At 44.5% G+C, this 16,630-nt stretch overlaps 3 protein-coding genes across 5 annotated transcripts; all 3 read left to right on the forward strand.

Moving 5' to 3' along the window:
• The first annotated feature begins 1,393 nt into the window (after positions 1–1,393).
• On the forward strand, positions 1,394–2,588 carry LOC308377505 (DNA-binding protein inhibitor ID-1-like). Its single transcript, XM_080854193.1, has 2 exons — positions 1,394–1,881; positions 2,041–2,588. Exons 1-2 carry the CDS (start codon positions 1,531–1,533, stop codon positions 2,074–2,076), a joined length of 387 nt encoding a protein of 128 aa, XP_080710319.1. The 5' UTR covers positions 1,394–1,530; the 3' UTR covers positions 2,077–2,588.
• Positions 2,589–4,822: 2,234 nt separating this feature from the next.
• mrgbp (MRG/MORF4L binding protein) lies at positions 4,823–9,046 on the forward strand (the record flags this gene model as incomplete). Of its 3 annotated transcripts, XM_080854319.1 has the most annotated exons (6): positions 4,823–4,958; positions 5,674–5,795; positions 5,886–5,967; positions 6,091–6,165; positions 6,385–6,421; positions 7,671–7,895. In XM_080854319.1, 6 exons carry the CDS (start codon positions 4,823–4,825, stop codon positions 7,762–7,764), a joined length of 546 nt encoding a protein of 181 aa, XP_080710445.1. In that variant the 3' UTR covers positions 7,765–7,895. The 3 variants fall into 3 exon arrangements, with proteins under 3 accessions (XP_080710445.1, XP_080710443.1, XP_080710444.1); XM_080854317.1 differs by lacking the exon at positions 6,385–6,421 and having other exon boundaries at positions 7,671–9,046; XM_080854318.1 differs by lacking the exons at positions 6,091–6,165; positions 6,385–6,421 and having other exon boundaries at positions 7,671–9,046.
• Positions 9,047–10,680: 1,634 nt separating this feature from the next.
• On the forward strand, positions 10,681–16,215 carry eef1a2 (eukaryotic translation elongation factor 1 alpha 2; the record flags this gene model as incomplete). Its single annotated transcript, XM_080854523.1, has 7 exons — positions 10,681–10,824; positions 11,701–11,880; positions 12,272–12,568; positions 12,942–13,092; positions 13,333–13,589; positions 13,913–14,147; positions 16,088–16,215. 7 exons carry the CDS (start codon positions 10,681–10,683, stop codon positions 16,213–16,215), a joined length of 1,392 nt encoding a protein of 463 aa, XP_080710649.1.
• Positions 16,216–16,630: the final 415 nt, after the last annotated feature.

Raw genomic sequence — 16,630 nt, forward strand, 5'->3', positions numbered from 1 at the left:
TGGAAGTTGATCGAGCAAGCTAGCGACAATGGCAGTTTGCAGGTGTGCAGGGCGGTAATCTCTTCAGAGACTGGTTTAACGTGATAAATGAATGACGATCCCCGGCAGCTAGTTTGTTCTCAGAGTTTGCACTGTGCAGGTGAATGGGGGGGAGTGCAAGCCCGTTGTTTGCGGTCTCCATGGCCACCGCCCGCGCGGCGCCAGGCTGACAGCCGTCAGGGATTGGATGAATGGGTGACGTCACGGCACTGGCGCCTGCCAGTCTGCTTCGGCTTGTTTGGACAATCTGGGGAAGATTCAGAGCAGAGCAATGCTATTTCAACACATACACACACACACACACACACACACACACACACACACACACACACACACACACACACACACACACACACACACACACACATGCCTGCACACTCAGTGGGAACATGTGAAAGACTCTGTAAATTTATTCTCTGGGAACTTCAACACAAGGGGCAGGGGGCTACGTGTAAGGGGGTTTAAAGTAGCCTATTGCAAAGTTATTTTAATAAAAAAAGGTTAGCTACTTTTTTAGCATGGATTTTGCATGATCTAGGTTCCCATAACACGTATCCTTTTGTTTATTGAAATGTATAAAAGACCGTTTAAATACGTGAGACTAATAACGTGTTTAAGAAAACTTTGTTTTACATTGTTAAGATTCAGTAACTTAAGTGAGATTTCAAGCATGCAAAAATGATCCCATCATAAATCTATCATACTGAAAATCACTTTCCGTTTTTTAAACTAGGCTACTGCAAAGGCTACTCGTAGTGAATAGGCTATGCATCACACTGACTAGCCTAAAAAATAACGCTTAAAATCAAACATAGACACCTGATGAAATGTCTAAGGCCCACTAATACCTCATCTGGCTATTCGGAGTAGGCTAATAACAATGATAATAGGTTAGTGTGGTCAACTCACTTTTGCCTGTAGGATTTTTCTTTCATTGCACTGGCAAAGAAAGGCATGTATGGCTATTTCAACTGTGGTTAAGGCACCAATTAAAAGCCTATTCATCCAAAGTGATTGCTGCATTCTTTACGATATGCTCCCACCCACGCCCCTAGGCGATCCCTACACCTGCAGAGTCCCCGGGCGACGGACAGCTGGGTTCCCACATTGCACCCGTAGAAAAAAACACATTTGTTTCCATTTGTAACACCATCCTCTAACAGATTGTACAGGTTGATAACCACTGCAGAGTCGTTATTGGTGGAATCAAACCAGTGGGATGGACGCGCCTGCGAGCAAGACTTATTCATTGGTCAGGATGCTCTAAGTTACCCTGTTTAGGACACTCCCCCTAAGTCCTCAAGAAACATAAGTACAACGGCCGCTTCCATCGGGAACACAACTGTCAGAAAGTGTTCGACGTGTTACGCACACTCTAAGAAGGGAATAATTGGCAGCCAACCAACTCACTTTGCTGTCATCACGAAAACATATATCCTGCTTTTTGCCTCAGTTTTTGACATCGACTCTTTTAATAATTCGCAATTCAAGATGAAGGTTATTGGATCTACCTGCGCACTGAACAGCAAGGTTGGCAACGAGGACATGGTTCGCTGTCTCTCCGAGCAGAGCTTGGCCATCTCTAAGTGCAAGATCCCCTCGCTGGACGAGCAGATGAGCGTGTTCCTCCAGGACATGAACAACTGCTACAGCAAGCTTAAGGAGCTGGTGCCCACTCTGCCACCTAACAAGAAGGCCAGCAAGATGGAGATCCTTCAGCACGTAATCGACTACATCTGGGACCTCCAGGTCGAGCTCGACTCACCTGGCATGAACCGTCAGCAAGCGTCCCGCACGCCTCTGACAACCCTCAACGCAGAGCTGAGCAGCATCTCTGTCGAGGTAAGAATCATGAATCTGTTTTTTGACAATAGTGCGAGTTACAGGCTTATGTTACCTCTGGCTGTGCTAGTCTGTATTGATTGACCACATAAAAAGTTTGAGTAAACTCTGACATGATGTAAACTAATCGACCGTCTTCTCTTCCCTTTTCTTCTTTAGAACGGGTGCTCAGATGACAGAATCCTCTGTCGTTGATTTCTCTGAGAGACATCAGAAGCAGCAGCAGAAGCAGCAGCATCAACCAGAACACGGGATGCTGTCACCGGCGATGTTTCGTCTCGCCCCAAACCTTGCATCAAGAAGTGAAGAGACGAAGCATTCTTGTGGTGCCATACTGATAGCCCCAAGTAGACAAGCGCAAGGGGAGTCTGGTGTAGCCAGAGGTGACCAACCAAGAATGGAGGTCCCTGATGTGACTTATAGGTTTAGCTGTATGGACAGTTGCCGACATAGCATCACAACAATCACTTTTAATATTGCCTATTTGGATGCCTCCAAAAGACAATGTCAATTCCATTGTTCCTGTTCTTTTTGTATTTCTGAATTTTGAACGTACACTTAGAGAAGAATCTTATATTTTGTAAAAAATGCCAACTTCTCAGATTGCTGAGTTATATCTGTATTGTATATTACAATGCATTCTATGTCAAATGTCAATATTGTTTTGTTACCATGTACCTAAATGATGTTTATATTAAAACAAATAGTATTTTGGAAATCGTTTGATTCACAGTTTTGTTATTCGAACAAACGTGTTCTCTTGAATATGGTTACTGGAAAAGAAAAGGGTTAAAACATTCAAAAGCTCTTAGATAGGCCTATTTCCTGCTAAAATGCCTGGAACTGACATCACAGAAAACTTCCTTCCACTGGAGATGACTCATCACCAAGAATCACATGAAACTAACAAAACACACTAAAACTAACCAGAAGCTTTGAAGAGTCATCAGCTGTTACCAAACAGTTCATGGTCAGAAGACAAATACTTATAGGCTAATCTCCGAAAAGTTACAGTTAGTTTTTGAGAGACGACGTTAACAAAAAAAATATTTTAAGATTCACACAAAAGAATAAGACAATGTCGAAATTTCAAATACAAAAGCAAAAAAAAACAAAAAACACATGCGCTCCCGTGCCTAAACGCGTGTGTGACTGAAAGAGATAGAGAGAGAGAGAGAGAGAGAGAGAGAAGAGGGCTGTGTGTGTGTGTGTGTGTGTGTGTGTGTGTGTGTGTGTGTGTGTGTGTGTGTGTGTGTGTGTGTGGTGAGAGAAAGAAAGAGAGAGAGAGAGAGAAAAAAGCATAGCACAGTGAGCCTCTTTCCTTGGCTGCGCTCCCGGCCCATCTGCAGCTTGGCTCGCGGATTACTGTTTGTTAATGTTTCAATCAGCTGTGCGCCGAGGAATGTGGAGCTATTTAACCTGAACTTCCCCAGGTGTGCCGCGGCGCCGCTCAGTCTGGGCCCGCCTGCCCTTCCCTGCCCTTGGCACAATGCTATCACACAAACACAATCCCACACTTACTCGCCCTCGGAGCAGCAGCAGCTGCAGCTGTGTGCATCGCACTGTAGGAAATTGGAACAACATTGCATCAGAGAAGTAACGATTTGGCGTAATTTAAAGCGCGCTGCTTTTAACATCTGCATTGCCAGATGACACAAAGGCTTACTTGGTTGAGGTATTTTTATTGAGGTTTTTTATAACTAAATTTTGTTGCGATACAATTACATTAAAAAGTTGTTCAGGATATTTAGCCCTGGTCTTTTATCTGGTAATGCATTATTACATGAAAGACATCGTCTAATCTCATCAGTTGATAAAATTGGTCGGTATCATTTCGAAAATAAAATAATAATAATATAAACCCAATTAATCAAAAGTGACCCTCCTCCAATAAGACAGTTTCGTCGCATTCTGAAATCAAAACAGGAATACAAATTAAAAATTGTTTTAAAATTCTTCTATTTTCTATGATGAACTATTATTAACAGTTTAGTCTGTCAGACGAGTAGGCTGCATGAGGCTGTCATGGAACCCAATTTCACAGCGTCATTGAAGTCCTGAGCAAGGATACTTTATCGTCTAGCGCCATCTTGTGGTTCTATTTGACTCCGAAAGCCTTTGTTTGCATATTGTCATGATTGCACATTCCACTGTGCGTATGCAAACTAATGGGCCACATTTGATCCCTTTGTCAGTCGAATGAGGTGGAAAGATCCAGCGCAGCTATTGTGTTTGATTCTGAATTGTGCCAATGGCAGTAAATACACATCACGAGGCACTTATACGCTATTTATTATGTATTTGACCAGCTTGTTGGTGGCAGGATGATACACAAAATGTCAGAATTACAAGTGTCATGATTTAAATGGCATAAGGGTCATGGGGGGGTCATCAATTCGGATGAGGGGTTGAAATATGGCTATGAAGAGAGCTTTTTAAAAAGTGTTATCCATTACATTTGTGTTGTGGTTTAGCCAAGAAGCCAGATATCCTCACTAGAGTGACTCTACTCGAGCTGGCCAGGCTATAGACTACAAACCAAATCCTCCCTTATTTTATGGACAAAGGCCCAGTGTAGATTCTTTAAATGTGGACTACAGATGAGATGTGTGTGTTGGGGAGCACAATTCTTAGATATGGTTATAATGGTTACAATAACAACTTGTGAGGTAACAGCTGAGCTGATCAGAATCAGTTCAAATAACCACTGCTGCTGAAATGACCCATGTCGATTAATTGCAAAGACTGACGAGACAAGTAGCATTAAACGTGATTGTTACTTGATGACTTCAGATGTTACGTTGTCTCCAAGTGTTATATTATAGGACATAGTTATGGCCCTGGGGGGCGCTGTTTTCACTGTTCTAAAATCCATTCTCCAGTTCTGTCTGCAGTGTGTTGTGTTGCTGTTGCAGCGGAGTCCATTGTTTGTGTCAGAAACATGGGGGAAGCTGAGGCCGTTCCTGCGGACGAGAAACAGGCCGACTCTGGGTTAGGTCCTGCAGATGAGTCGGTAATATGGAGCCAAGAGGTGGAAGTGTGCCTCTTTCATGCCATGCTGGGTCACAAACCTGTTGGTAAGCGAGTTATTTAAAGATTCCTCACATAAAGATACTCAACTAACGTCAGCTAGGCCCCAATCTCTAGCTAGCCATTGCTAGCTAACTGGCTAAAAGACGAGACAGATAGGAACGGATACCGTGCTAGGATAACTAACTTGTAGCTAGCTGGCGGGCTAGAGTGAACATAACTGCTAACTAAGTGGGCATGAATGATTTCAACAATCATAGAGCATTTGTATATTATCACAAACTTTATCTCTCGTTTAACCCTTCTGTAGCTGTTGAAATTAGCATTGTAAATCCATAAATGCGGTGCATTAACGTTACCCAGCAAGTTAATCTGAAACAGCAAGGTTAGCTAGCATAATAAACGTTCACGTTAGAAAATACATGGTGCTAACGTTACCTTAAGTATCTGTATTGTTAGTATGAGTATATTAGTAGTATTCTGGTGTGTTTTATATAACGTTACCAATTTACTGGATTGGTAAAGTAGAAATGAATGTTAATGTTTGCTATTCAGCCCTTATAGACCCAACCCCAGCTAGCTGACTAACTAACGTAGCTAAGGTAGCTAACGAGCTTGACTGTTGGTCACTAATAGAAGACAAGTGAGTAGCAGCATAGCTAGTTATTGTTGTTCATGTTAGATAATATAGTCAGTTTTCCCTCCATATTCTAAATCATTATGTGTATTGCTTAACTATTTGCAATTATGTCTGTAACGCAGGTGTAAACCGTCACTTTCACATGATCTGTATTCGGGACAAGTTCAGTCAGAATATTGGCAGACAGGTGTCGTCGAAAGTCATCTGGGACCACCTTAGTACGATGTATGACATGTCAGCTTTGGTGAGTGTTTCAGTATAAAGATGCTTTCATTTTAACCCTGCTCAACTGTCCTGACAATGTCTCTTGATAATGTCAATTTGTTCATTACAGCATGAGTCCGAGATATTGCCTTTTCCTAATTCTGAAAAAAACTTTGTGCTACCAGAGGAGATCATTCAAGAGGTGAAGGAAGGTAAACATTACAGTACATTTACATTTGCAGCACTGTCCATGGTTGAGTCATTTTTCTGTTTACAATGAAAGTAGTAAGAACTAACTAACTAATCTAACTGTCATGTACTTCTCATTTGAACAGGTAAACTTGTCTCAGAAGATGATGTGAAGGAGGAGTTTAAAGAGGAGCATGATCCTCCTGCAACGCATGAAGAAGGTCCTTTTCTTGTTTATTCACACTTGAATTGATCAATTAATGTGTTTTTCCTTTTTCTATCCTATTCTGTTTCGTTCCTTCTGACGTGCGCACTGTAAAAAAAAAAACTTGAGCCCCAGTTCGTCGTTGCATCACTCTTTTTTTTTTTGGAACGTTCTCCCCTTTTGGCACGCAACGTTCGCGCCCCTCACACTGGTCATTTGTGTCTCGTTTTCAAAGGTCTGGGTCCCAGTATGGCCGGCCAGGATATTGAGAGGTATGGACAGAAGAACACTTCTGCTCTGTTCCAAAACTCCAACTTGACCTTGTTAAAGTCCAGAGATCGCTGTAGGGCAACATCAGAGCGCACGCACACTATGTGCGTCTCTCTCTCTCTCTGTTTCTCTCTCTCCTTCTCTCTCTTTCTCTCTCTCCTCCTTCTCCCCTTCCTCCTTCATCCTCTCCTCTCTCCCTGCCTCTATTTCCCCCTTTACCCCCCTTTCTACACCTACAGTTTGGCTAGAAAAAGCAATAATGTCCTGTCATTTGTGTGTACATATCTATAAAAAGCATGGCATGCTTAATTTTCATGAGAAGTTGGTATTTGTTTATTGAGAGGGATACATTCAGGGGGCTCGGGTGTGTCGTGGCATGTTTAATGGTGGTGGCTAGTTGAGGTGGAGTCTGCATTGAAAGCCAGTTGAAAAATGCGTGACTTTTCTAACCTTTGGCTTACACTTCCACAGCAGTGGGATTATCACAAATCGTTTGTTGAATTCTCCTCATACACCTTGGTAGTAGTCCATGGAGTTGAGAATGACCATGGGCCTGTATTTCTGAATCTGTTCTCTTAAGGTTTTGTTCAACAGATATCCTATCTTGGTTTTTTTAATATATTTTTTTTATAAGCATTGGCAACTAGTATTTGGATGTTATACAAGCCTTAATCTCGAACCCACTGGCATGTTAAGTCATAGCAGTTGTCCTGCATGCAATGAGACAGGGTGGTGGAGTTGCTTCCCTCGCCCCCACCAAAGGGGTGTCCAAGCAGTTGGGATCCCATGAACAATGAGTGTGGAAATGCACAATGCTGTCTGTTAGACTTTATGTTTCGGGCCATGAATTTGGAGAACATTTCAAATGCTCTTTCTAAAGTTCTATCGGGAAATGTATTTGTGTTCGTGTTCCAACAGACTTTAGTACTGCTCTTGGACGGCCAACCAAATTGCCATTTTTACCCATTGAGACTTTGTGTTATGTTGGTCATATTTTTGAGATGTCTACATTTCATTAAGAGTTCAATTTGGCAAGTCAGGACCACTGTTTTATTTTTATTTTGGGATTGACATGCCAAATGTATGAATGATACAATTGCCCAGTGAATAACTCTGAATCTCAGACTAGCCACCTGAGTTTTAAGAATAGAGACTTTTTTTTCAAGACCTCGATTGTTCTGAACTGTCATGTCCCTGTCTTCTCTATTTTCCCCTCCCTTTCCTCTCCCCTCTCTTCTTCCCATCTTTCAGGCAGCAACTCCTCGGTGAAGATGGTGGAGAAGCCAAGCGTCAAGGACAAAGAGAGGGAGCGGGAACGGGAACGGGCCGAGAGGGTCCCGGGTGAGGCCGCCCAGCCCAAGGAGGCGGTGGGGGAGAAGAGAAAGAGGAACCGGGCCACCGAAAAGATGCTCAGCTCCAGCAACCCCTCCAGCCCCGGCGGGGCCAAACGGCGGCGGACGTAGTGCCCCCAAGGTGCCCCGCGCTGGAAGTAGGCCTGAAGCCAGAGACAAATGTAAGGTGTCCAGACACAGTTATTTGGGGGGGGAGCAAGGGAGGTAGGCTTCTGTCGGCTGTGAACAGAGGACCGGAGGATGGGGAGTGATGAGTGTGGAAGGTGTGTGGCCTGCACACTCGTGTCGTGGTCATGAGGGTCATGAAGAGTTGATGTTCTAAAAGATGTTCTGCGGTCACAAAGGAGGTCATTAAGGAGCGTCACCGGCACGCCTGTAGAGAAACACTGGTGTGGAGCAACACGGGACTGAACTTCACTGCTCCATCCCCAGCGGAAAACACAACTCATTCTGGGGTTTGCTTTTGAAAAAAACGAAAATGTGGGATCCTGTAGAGCCTCATTTAGTTCTCCTGTGTACTAGCCAGAAAGACAAGTAGCTTTTTACAATGTTGGAACCTGTGTTGTCCTTGCTGCACAAAAGCTGAAAGAATTTTGGAGGGGAACAGTGTATTGAAATGTGTAGGCTAACTCTCTCCTAATTCAGTGTAGATCAGCAGTAAACCACAGAGGCACTTTGGGACCGTAACCTTCATCAATGAATGCTGTTGATGAACGTAAACATCTTTGGCATCAGGAGCTGAAATCAAGCATGTTTTATTGTTTTTAGTTTTTGCCTTGGGTTATTTCACTTGCAGGCAGCAGTCATTGTGAGGAGAGTGGAGGAGTCAACATTTAACTAGAATTAAATAGATCTTTGTGACCCATTGCTAATGTGCAGTGTAGGTCCACATCCATGCAGGGCACCAACTGTGTCATGTTTTTCTGTTTATCAAACCATTTTGATCTCACCAAGCACTCTTCAGTGTAGACTTCATTTAATGTGAGCCGTGATTAACTTTTGAAGAGTAAGGTACAGATTGCCAACACGGATTGTGAGTCAACGTAGTACAAAGAAATATGTTTTTAAATGTATGTCAAGGATGTCTGCATATTCACCTGTCGGAAGGCCTAGATGAGCGCTAAAACATGTCGAATTGTTAATTGTGATGTTTTTTTTATTTGGTTCATTACAGTTCCTTTGAAATGTTTTTAAGGATGATTTGCTTTTTTAATTTATTGTGCCTGCCCATTTTGTTAAAGGTTTATGCCTTTATTAAATATCCCTTTGGAATGGCTTTGGATATTTCCTCATTATTACAATAATTACATTTTTCACACAATTTTATTTTTTATATATTAAGTGACCCCATCACCCCATACCATTCTTTAGGCATCTTCAGTTTTGGTGTAGGGCTCAGGAGAGATCCTGATCAACAGCAATCAGCTGACAGGTAGACTTTGTGCTGCCAATCCAACTTCTGCCCCTGCAGTTCAGTCATCTGGTCTCAAACCTCAGGGCAGTGTTTTGGCATCTCTCGTTTAGACAGCAGTATTATTTGCCATGGCGTTCTCATTGTAACATGTACATGCATTCATGAGTGAAACAATTCAATGAAAAAATATCAGGTCTAGGTTCATGCTACCACAGTTCTGAAAAGCTTATCACAAGCTGTGTGAATGTTTGCAATCTCATTGCTTGACTACACCAAAGGTGTTTGCTGGTGATGACAAAAAGAGTACATTATGACCCAGTTTCTGCAGGTTGATGAGATTACAATATCAGAATCTTCTATATCTGTGTCCTGTATCCTGTGATGTATTTACTGGAGCTAGGTGGCCTCAATAATTCATCAGTGCCCAGGCACCAAATGTATTTAATCATGTTTGTCTCTCAGCCCTCAGTACTGTGCTTGCTTTCGTTCTCCGTCCATCTCAATCCCTCTTAAAGTCCCCCTTCAGTCTGTGATGATGCTCTGATGCAGTTGGGTTTCACTGCAGTCTCTCCCCACCACTCTACCGCATTGCTCTGTCAGAGAGGGGAGGGGTGTGTGTGTGAGTTTGGGGTGTATTCACTGCGCAGGCAAATTTGGAGTCTGCCACCCCTTGTAGGTGCACAGAGGAGCTTGGGCCAGAGACAGCAGTCTGCTGCTCGAGGTTACAGCTGCAGGTAAGGGGCCAAACTTAGCGATTACCTCAAATTATCAGCGTTTTATCAGACTTGTGTCTTCTCAGGCAAGAGATATGTCTATACACTCACTGGGTTGGTGGGTTGAAGTAAAAGAACAAGCGTTACATGTTTTAATCAGGCCAATGTTTAAATTATAAAAGCCATTTGCTCTCGACAGTACGTGAATTATACAGCGACATTTGGGAGAGCCGGGAGCATGTAATGTAACAATGTTCATTTCCGGGAGGTCCTGCCAGGACTTTTACTGTCTTATTTTCAAATTGTACATGGGTACTGTGACAGCCTGCGCTTTGAGAATGGAGAACAGTCTGACCTGCACTGCTATGCCCTCATCGTCTGTACAGAGAGTAAATAACCTCACTGCGTCTGCTTCTGCTGCGGTGAAATGCAGACACTGCCCTGATTTGGTACTTTAAATATAATTAATTTATTCAGATTGGGGTTATTTGTAGTCTGATGATAGATATCATAGTGTTAATGTGCCATCGTTGCCATCATGTCAGAAATACAATCTCTGCCTGCTATTTCAAGTGTTTCTGTATATTTGGAAATGGAATAAACCAGAAATCAGCCCAGATTTTTGAAACGTCTCAATTTCAACTGAGGCAATCCAGTAAAGTAATAGAATATGTAAGCAGAAAATCAAGCCATATATCATAGTGTAAACAAGATTATTGCCACACCCCATTCCTCTTAGCAGTGCACTGTGTGAGGGTCCCCGCCCTCGGTGACGTTTCAGCATGGGGAAGGAGAAGATCCACATCAACATCGTGGTCATCGGCCACGTGGACTCGGGCAAGTCCACCACCACCGGCCACCTCATTTACAAATGTGGAGGCATCGACAAGCGCACCATCGAGAAATTTGAGAAGGAGGCAGCTGAGGTGAGGGGGGCCCCCTGGGGTTTATGCTGAATCTGCCACGCTCGGGCGTCATGGATGGATCAGTGCTCTATTCCTGACATGCAGTGCAAATTGACAAGTGACCATTAAGCTCTTCACAAATTAGCTCCTCAGCGATTGAGTAGAAAGGGGAGGAAGTCTAGTCGAGTCACAAGGCTAAGGACCCTCAATGCAAAGGCATGCTGGAGCATAATAGGATAATGATCAAATGAGTGGATTGGTGAAAACGGCAGATTTGTGAATGATCCATATGTGTGAAGGCATCCACTGCAAGCAGAGATTATTGACACACACCAATGACTGGTTATACCCATGCCATGCTTCTGACCAGTAGCCTACCACGCGTGCAGTGGTTTGCTTATTTCATCTCTGATTTCTAGCATTTAAAGCAGCAATATGGAGTTCTGTTTCAAAACTAGTGAGCTAACTACCTAAAAGGCATGCAAAAACCTTACAAACACCACCAACAGCCCAGCTGACATGGCAATGTCATGTGTGTGAAAGCTTATCTTCCATTTGTGCAAGGTGTTCCAGCCCGTTACACAGAACTACATAGGGCATATCTTGGATGACTAGTGGGGAAGACACAGGTGGTTTATCTGTCCTTCACATGACCATATGCTTTTAAAATGAATTTAAAGATGATACCAAAATTAGTTAAAACCATACCTCAAAAAGTGTCATTGTTGCATAGTGTTACTCTAATTCCAGAAATGCAATTGTAAACAATTCGGCTGGTATCAAGGGGGGAAATAATCAGCATGTCCTTCTTGTTATGGACACAAGATGGAGCTGTTAAGCAATGCAATGCAATGTCCTGCTGCAATGTTCAGCTGGTCCACTGTTTGTGTGCGTCAGATGGGGAAGGGATCCTTCAAGTACGCCTGGGTCCTGGACAAACTGAAGGCAGAGAGGGAGAGGGGAATCACCATTGATATCTCTCTCTGGAAGTTTGAGACAAACAAATACTACATCACCATCATCGATGCCCCTGGACACAGAGATTTCATCAAGAATATGATCACTGGAACCTCACAGGTGGGGCCAGTCTCTCATGCTGAATTATTGAGTGCCTTTGTGTGCGAAGTTTGAATCAATCTTTATTTGGTCTTTCGAACTTCAAGCAGGATTTGTCTTTGTGGACTTTTAAAGAAAAGTGTTATCATTCATCATTTTGAGTTTGAATTTGTCATGCTTTGTCTATATAAAGTACATAAAGATACTATATGTATCCAACATCAAACCACCACTTTTAAAATACGTTTTAAATTCAATTTTGCCATACGAACTACTATATAACATGAGGAGTACATGACACGTGTGTGTGCTGAATGCAACGTCAATGCTCCAAGATTCAGTGAACTAGTGGCTTATATGGTTTTCAATAGTACATATTCCCTTGATGCCCTTCGTTTCTACCCCTAAACAGGCTGACTGTGCAGTGCTGATTGTGGCAGCAGGGGTGGGTGAGTTCGAGGCGGGCATCTCTAAGAACGGGCAGACCCGTGAGCATGCCCTGCTGGCCTACACGCTGGGCGTCAAGCAGCTGATCGTGGCAGTCAACAAGATGGACTCCACCGAGCCGCCCTACAGCGAGAAGCGCTACGAGGAGATCGTCAAGGAGGTCAGTGCCTACATCAAGAAGATCGGCTACAGCCCCACAGGAGTGCCCTTCGTGCCCATCTCTGGTTGGCATGGGGACAACATGCTGGAACCTTCCTCCAATGTGAGTACTAAATGACTCTTGCTCTCTCTGTCACTCATTCTTCCCTTGTGTTTCTCACTGTGCGCACTTCAAGATGCTGTCAAACACGATTGCGTTCACAAAGATTTGAACAGAAGCCTGTAACTAACTTTCCCTGAAGTGCTGGCATACATTTATCAGAGAATAACCTTTCTAAAAAAACAGAAACCCATGTCTTTAGTGCTAACATCACACTCCACCAGTTCTAACATTAGATAAAGTTATCACAAGAAAACAAAATGGAGCACTATATGTTGTAAGTTACTGGAGTACATATCACTGAGCCAATGCAATGTTTGAAATAAGACGTAGAGTAAGTGCATAGCATGAGGACGTTTAAAGTGCTTCTTTGTAGATGCCCTGGTTCAAAGCCTGGAAGCTGGCCAGGAAAGAGCATCATGCCAGCGGGACCACACTGCTGGAGGCCCTGGATACCATCTTGCCCCCCTCTCGCCCCACAGACAAGCCTCTGCGTCTCCCCCTGCAGGATGTTTACAAGATAGGGGGTACTGCCCAGCTACTAGCATCATACTAGTCAATTCATTTGAAGACCTTTAAGGTCTTTTTTTATCTTGAATCCACACTTTACACACTTTTAGATATGAAGCTGGTTTATTTTAACATCTTGCCGTCTTCAGAATTTTAAGTTTGTTTTAACCCGTGTGTGTGTGTGTGTGTGTGTGTGTGTGTGTGTGTGTGTGTGTGTGTGTGTGTGTGTGTGTGTGTGTGTTTGCGTGTGTGTCCAGGTATTGGCACTGTGCCAGTTGGCCGGGTGGAGACTGGGATTCTAAAGCCAGGCATGGTGGTGACCTTTGCCCCAGTGAACATCACCACTGAGGTCAAGTCGGTGGAGATGCACCATGAGACTCTGAACGAGGCGCTGCCCGGCGACAATGTGGGCTTCAACGTGAAGAACGTGTCTGTGAAGGACATTCGCCGTGGCAATGTTTGTGGGGACAGCAAGGTCGACCCTCCTCAGGAAGCTGGAGGCTTCACTGCCCAGGTAGGACCGTAACACACACATGCATGCACTCACGCACACACGCACACACGCACGCACGCACGCACGCACACAAACACACACACGCACGCACGCACGCACGCACGCACTCACGCACACACACGCGCACGCACGCACGCACGCAAACACACACACAAAGATGTTCAAATGAACAAAAACACTACATTGACATGCCCTTGTATACATATAAAAAGTGAACCTACGGGTCTTTCACATTATTTCTTATATCCATTAGATCCCCCCCCCCCTCTCTCTTTCCCTCTGGCTCTTTCTATTCTTCCTTCACCCCCACTTCCCTGTCCTAGGTAATCATCCTGAACCACCCTGGCCAGATCAGCGCTGGCTACTCTCCCGTCATTGACTGCCACACGGCTCACATTGCATGCAAGTTTGCTGAGCTCAAAGAGAAGATCGACCGGCGCTCAGGCAAGAAGCTGGAGGACAACCCCAAGACCCTCAAGTCTGGGGACGCCGCAATCGTGGAGATGCAACCAGGCAAGCCCATGTGTGTGGAGAGCTTCTCCCAGTACCCGCCTCTGGGTGAGTGCTTTTGTTTTCCTGTCACTATTCACAATACCGCATTTATATCTGCATTTCTTCATTGGGCAGACTTGCCTTCACAGTGTCTTACAATGGAGGTGGAATAGAGTCTAAGCATACAAGCAACCGGAGCACTGAATTCGCAGCAGAACTTCAGAGGCAAGAGATGCAACTATGTTTGCTTTACTGGACAGCATAAATGCTAAAGAAATCCCTTTAAATGTAAATTAAACTTCTATTGGATCCCATACCACTCAGGGGTGGTTGGCTTCCTGTTGCTAATATCCTGTTGTCCAAAGTTACAGTCATTAAGTGCATTAGGTGACTAGGATACATTCAAGGTCTCTCATTAAAACTGCCAAATGCCCTGGGTTCCACTGTAGCTTTAAGCTAGTTTAGCAGACAGCAAAGTGCACATTGTGTGACCTGTGGCTGATAACATTCTTCCTGTGATTCAGGTTCCCACCTGTTCAGAGACCCATTACATTGAAGGGTTTAGCTTCTTTTTTCTGTCAGTAGGAAAAGCATTTTCTTTGGCCCGGTGGGGATTATGACCTTGAGGTGAAAGAGTCACATATGGAACACTGAGGCGGTGCAGGATACAGATAAGCCCAGGCCTACCTCTCAGTCTGACTCACCTCTCTAGCTTTCTTCTCCGCTACATTACTTCCCTGCCTGGCCTGGGACAAATACTCCAAGCATGTAATAAGGCAGAGGGCACATGTCATCCATTAGCAGGCCAAGCTAGTGTTCACAGAGGCTATGCTCGTGGCCCCCTCACGACTTATGCAAAGTTTAGATAAGCGCATAGAAGCATATGTCTCACATCATGGTATCATTTGCCTCTCTGCTAAGCCCACTCCCAGTTAACGAGCCTGGCCTTGGCCATATAGCCTTTAGCGCTAAAGCAAAGCACAGCACACATCAGGTCAATTTCACAGGTCAGCGCTTCACTTTGCCCTTTAGGTAAGACAACCTTCTTATAAATGAAGATGATTTTGAGCGAATGTTGCGATCGAGAGATGCAGAGAACAGATCAATGTGTGGTTATAAATGAAGAGTATGTAAGAAGATTTTTAGAATATAGATAATGATGGATATGGGAGATAATGTATTCTGACTGCCTCTTTGGTCTTTGTTGTCTCAGTGAATCCTCCCTTCGGTTCAGGTTTGGTCTGGATCCCATGTTCTCTGTACCAAATCACACGGCACATGTTGCCAATTTAACTGTTCAATCTGATTTCACACGCTCATACACCCCCTAGAAACCTCTTTTTGTCCTCTGGCTCTGCATATCAGTCTGAACAGCTTGTTCTTATTCTCAGAGTGTTTTTTACATTTTCTTTTCTTTTCTTTTCTTTTTGGTTTTAAAACTTGATTTCTTAAAATGTCTGGTTCATGTCGAATACAGACATTTCAAGCTCACGCCGTCATCCGTTGAACGCTGAAACACTCTTGCAGCAAACGCACAGGGGAGTGCAGAGAGGCTGTAAGTCAGCGTCTCGAAGGGCCATTAAACACTGAGTGACAGCAGTTTTGTGCTCAAACACTGGAGAGGATGGCATGTCTTTCTCTTTCCAGGCCGTATTGATGTCCTCGTAAAGGGCGCTAGGCCGTGATTTGGAGCCGCTCTCCCACATGAGGACGGACTTATGGCTCCAGTTGTAATTCACAGCATGTCGCGCTTCTTGATTTCCCCCTTGTGGCTCTTCTGTGTGTGTGTGTGTGTGTGTGTGTGTGTGTGTGTGTGTGTGTGTGTGTGTGTGTGTGTGTGTGTTTGTGTGTGCGTGTGCGCGTGTGAGCGTGTGTGCAGGGCTATGTGTGGATTCATTTCTATACATATCTGTGTGTGTGGTCGTGTACGTATCTGTGTGTGTCATCGTATGCACCTGGCTCTATCTATCTGTATCTGTGCGTGTGTGTGTGCTGGCACATTCCAGGGCGCTTCGCTGTCAGAGATATGCGGCAGACGGTGGCCGTGGGCGTCATCAAGAGTGTGGAGAAGAAGGTCGGTGGATCGGCCAGGGTGACCAAGTCTGCCCAGAAAGTTCAGAAAACGACTAAATGAGCAGCCGAGACGAGCACCCCACCAAGGCAACACGGACCAAGGCAACAAGCAGACGTGCCACCATGCTAACCGTTAGCCTAGCCACAGACCCCTACCTCTGCCTCCACCACCCTCCCCACTGGGTGTATCCTGACCCCCCGCTTGTGTGCTTGCAACACCCAATGGGTGGATGGGTCTTAACCAGACAGAGAGCATGCCCAATATTTTATCTGAGCTGCCTGCGAGTTTCCGTTGTTTCACTGGTCCTGCCACTCCGCTTTGCCCCCCTGCCCCCTCCCTAGCTAAAACCATTATGCTACGTGAGAGGGGTTTTGCCCCTGAGGTTGAAATAACATCTAAAGTATCAAATGAACGAGGTGAAAGCGATGAGGAGACAAGACAAATGTGTGCAGCTGTACAGTATGGGCATCGTGAG

The sequence above is a fragment of the Sprattus sprattus genome (genome assembly GCF_963457725.1).
Source record: "Sprattus sprattus genome assembly, chromosome: 16".
Taxonomy (NCBI): domain Eukaryota; kingdom Metazoa; phylum Chordata; class Actinopteri; order Clupeiformes; family Clupeidae; genus Sprattus; species Sprattus sprattus.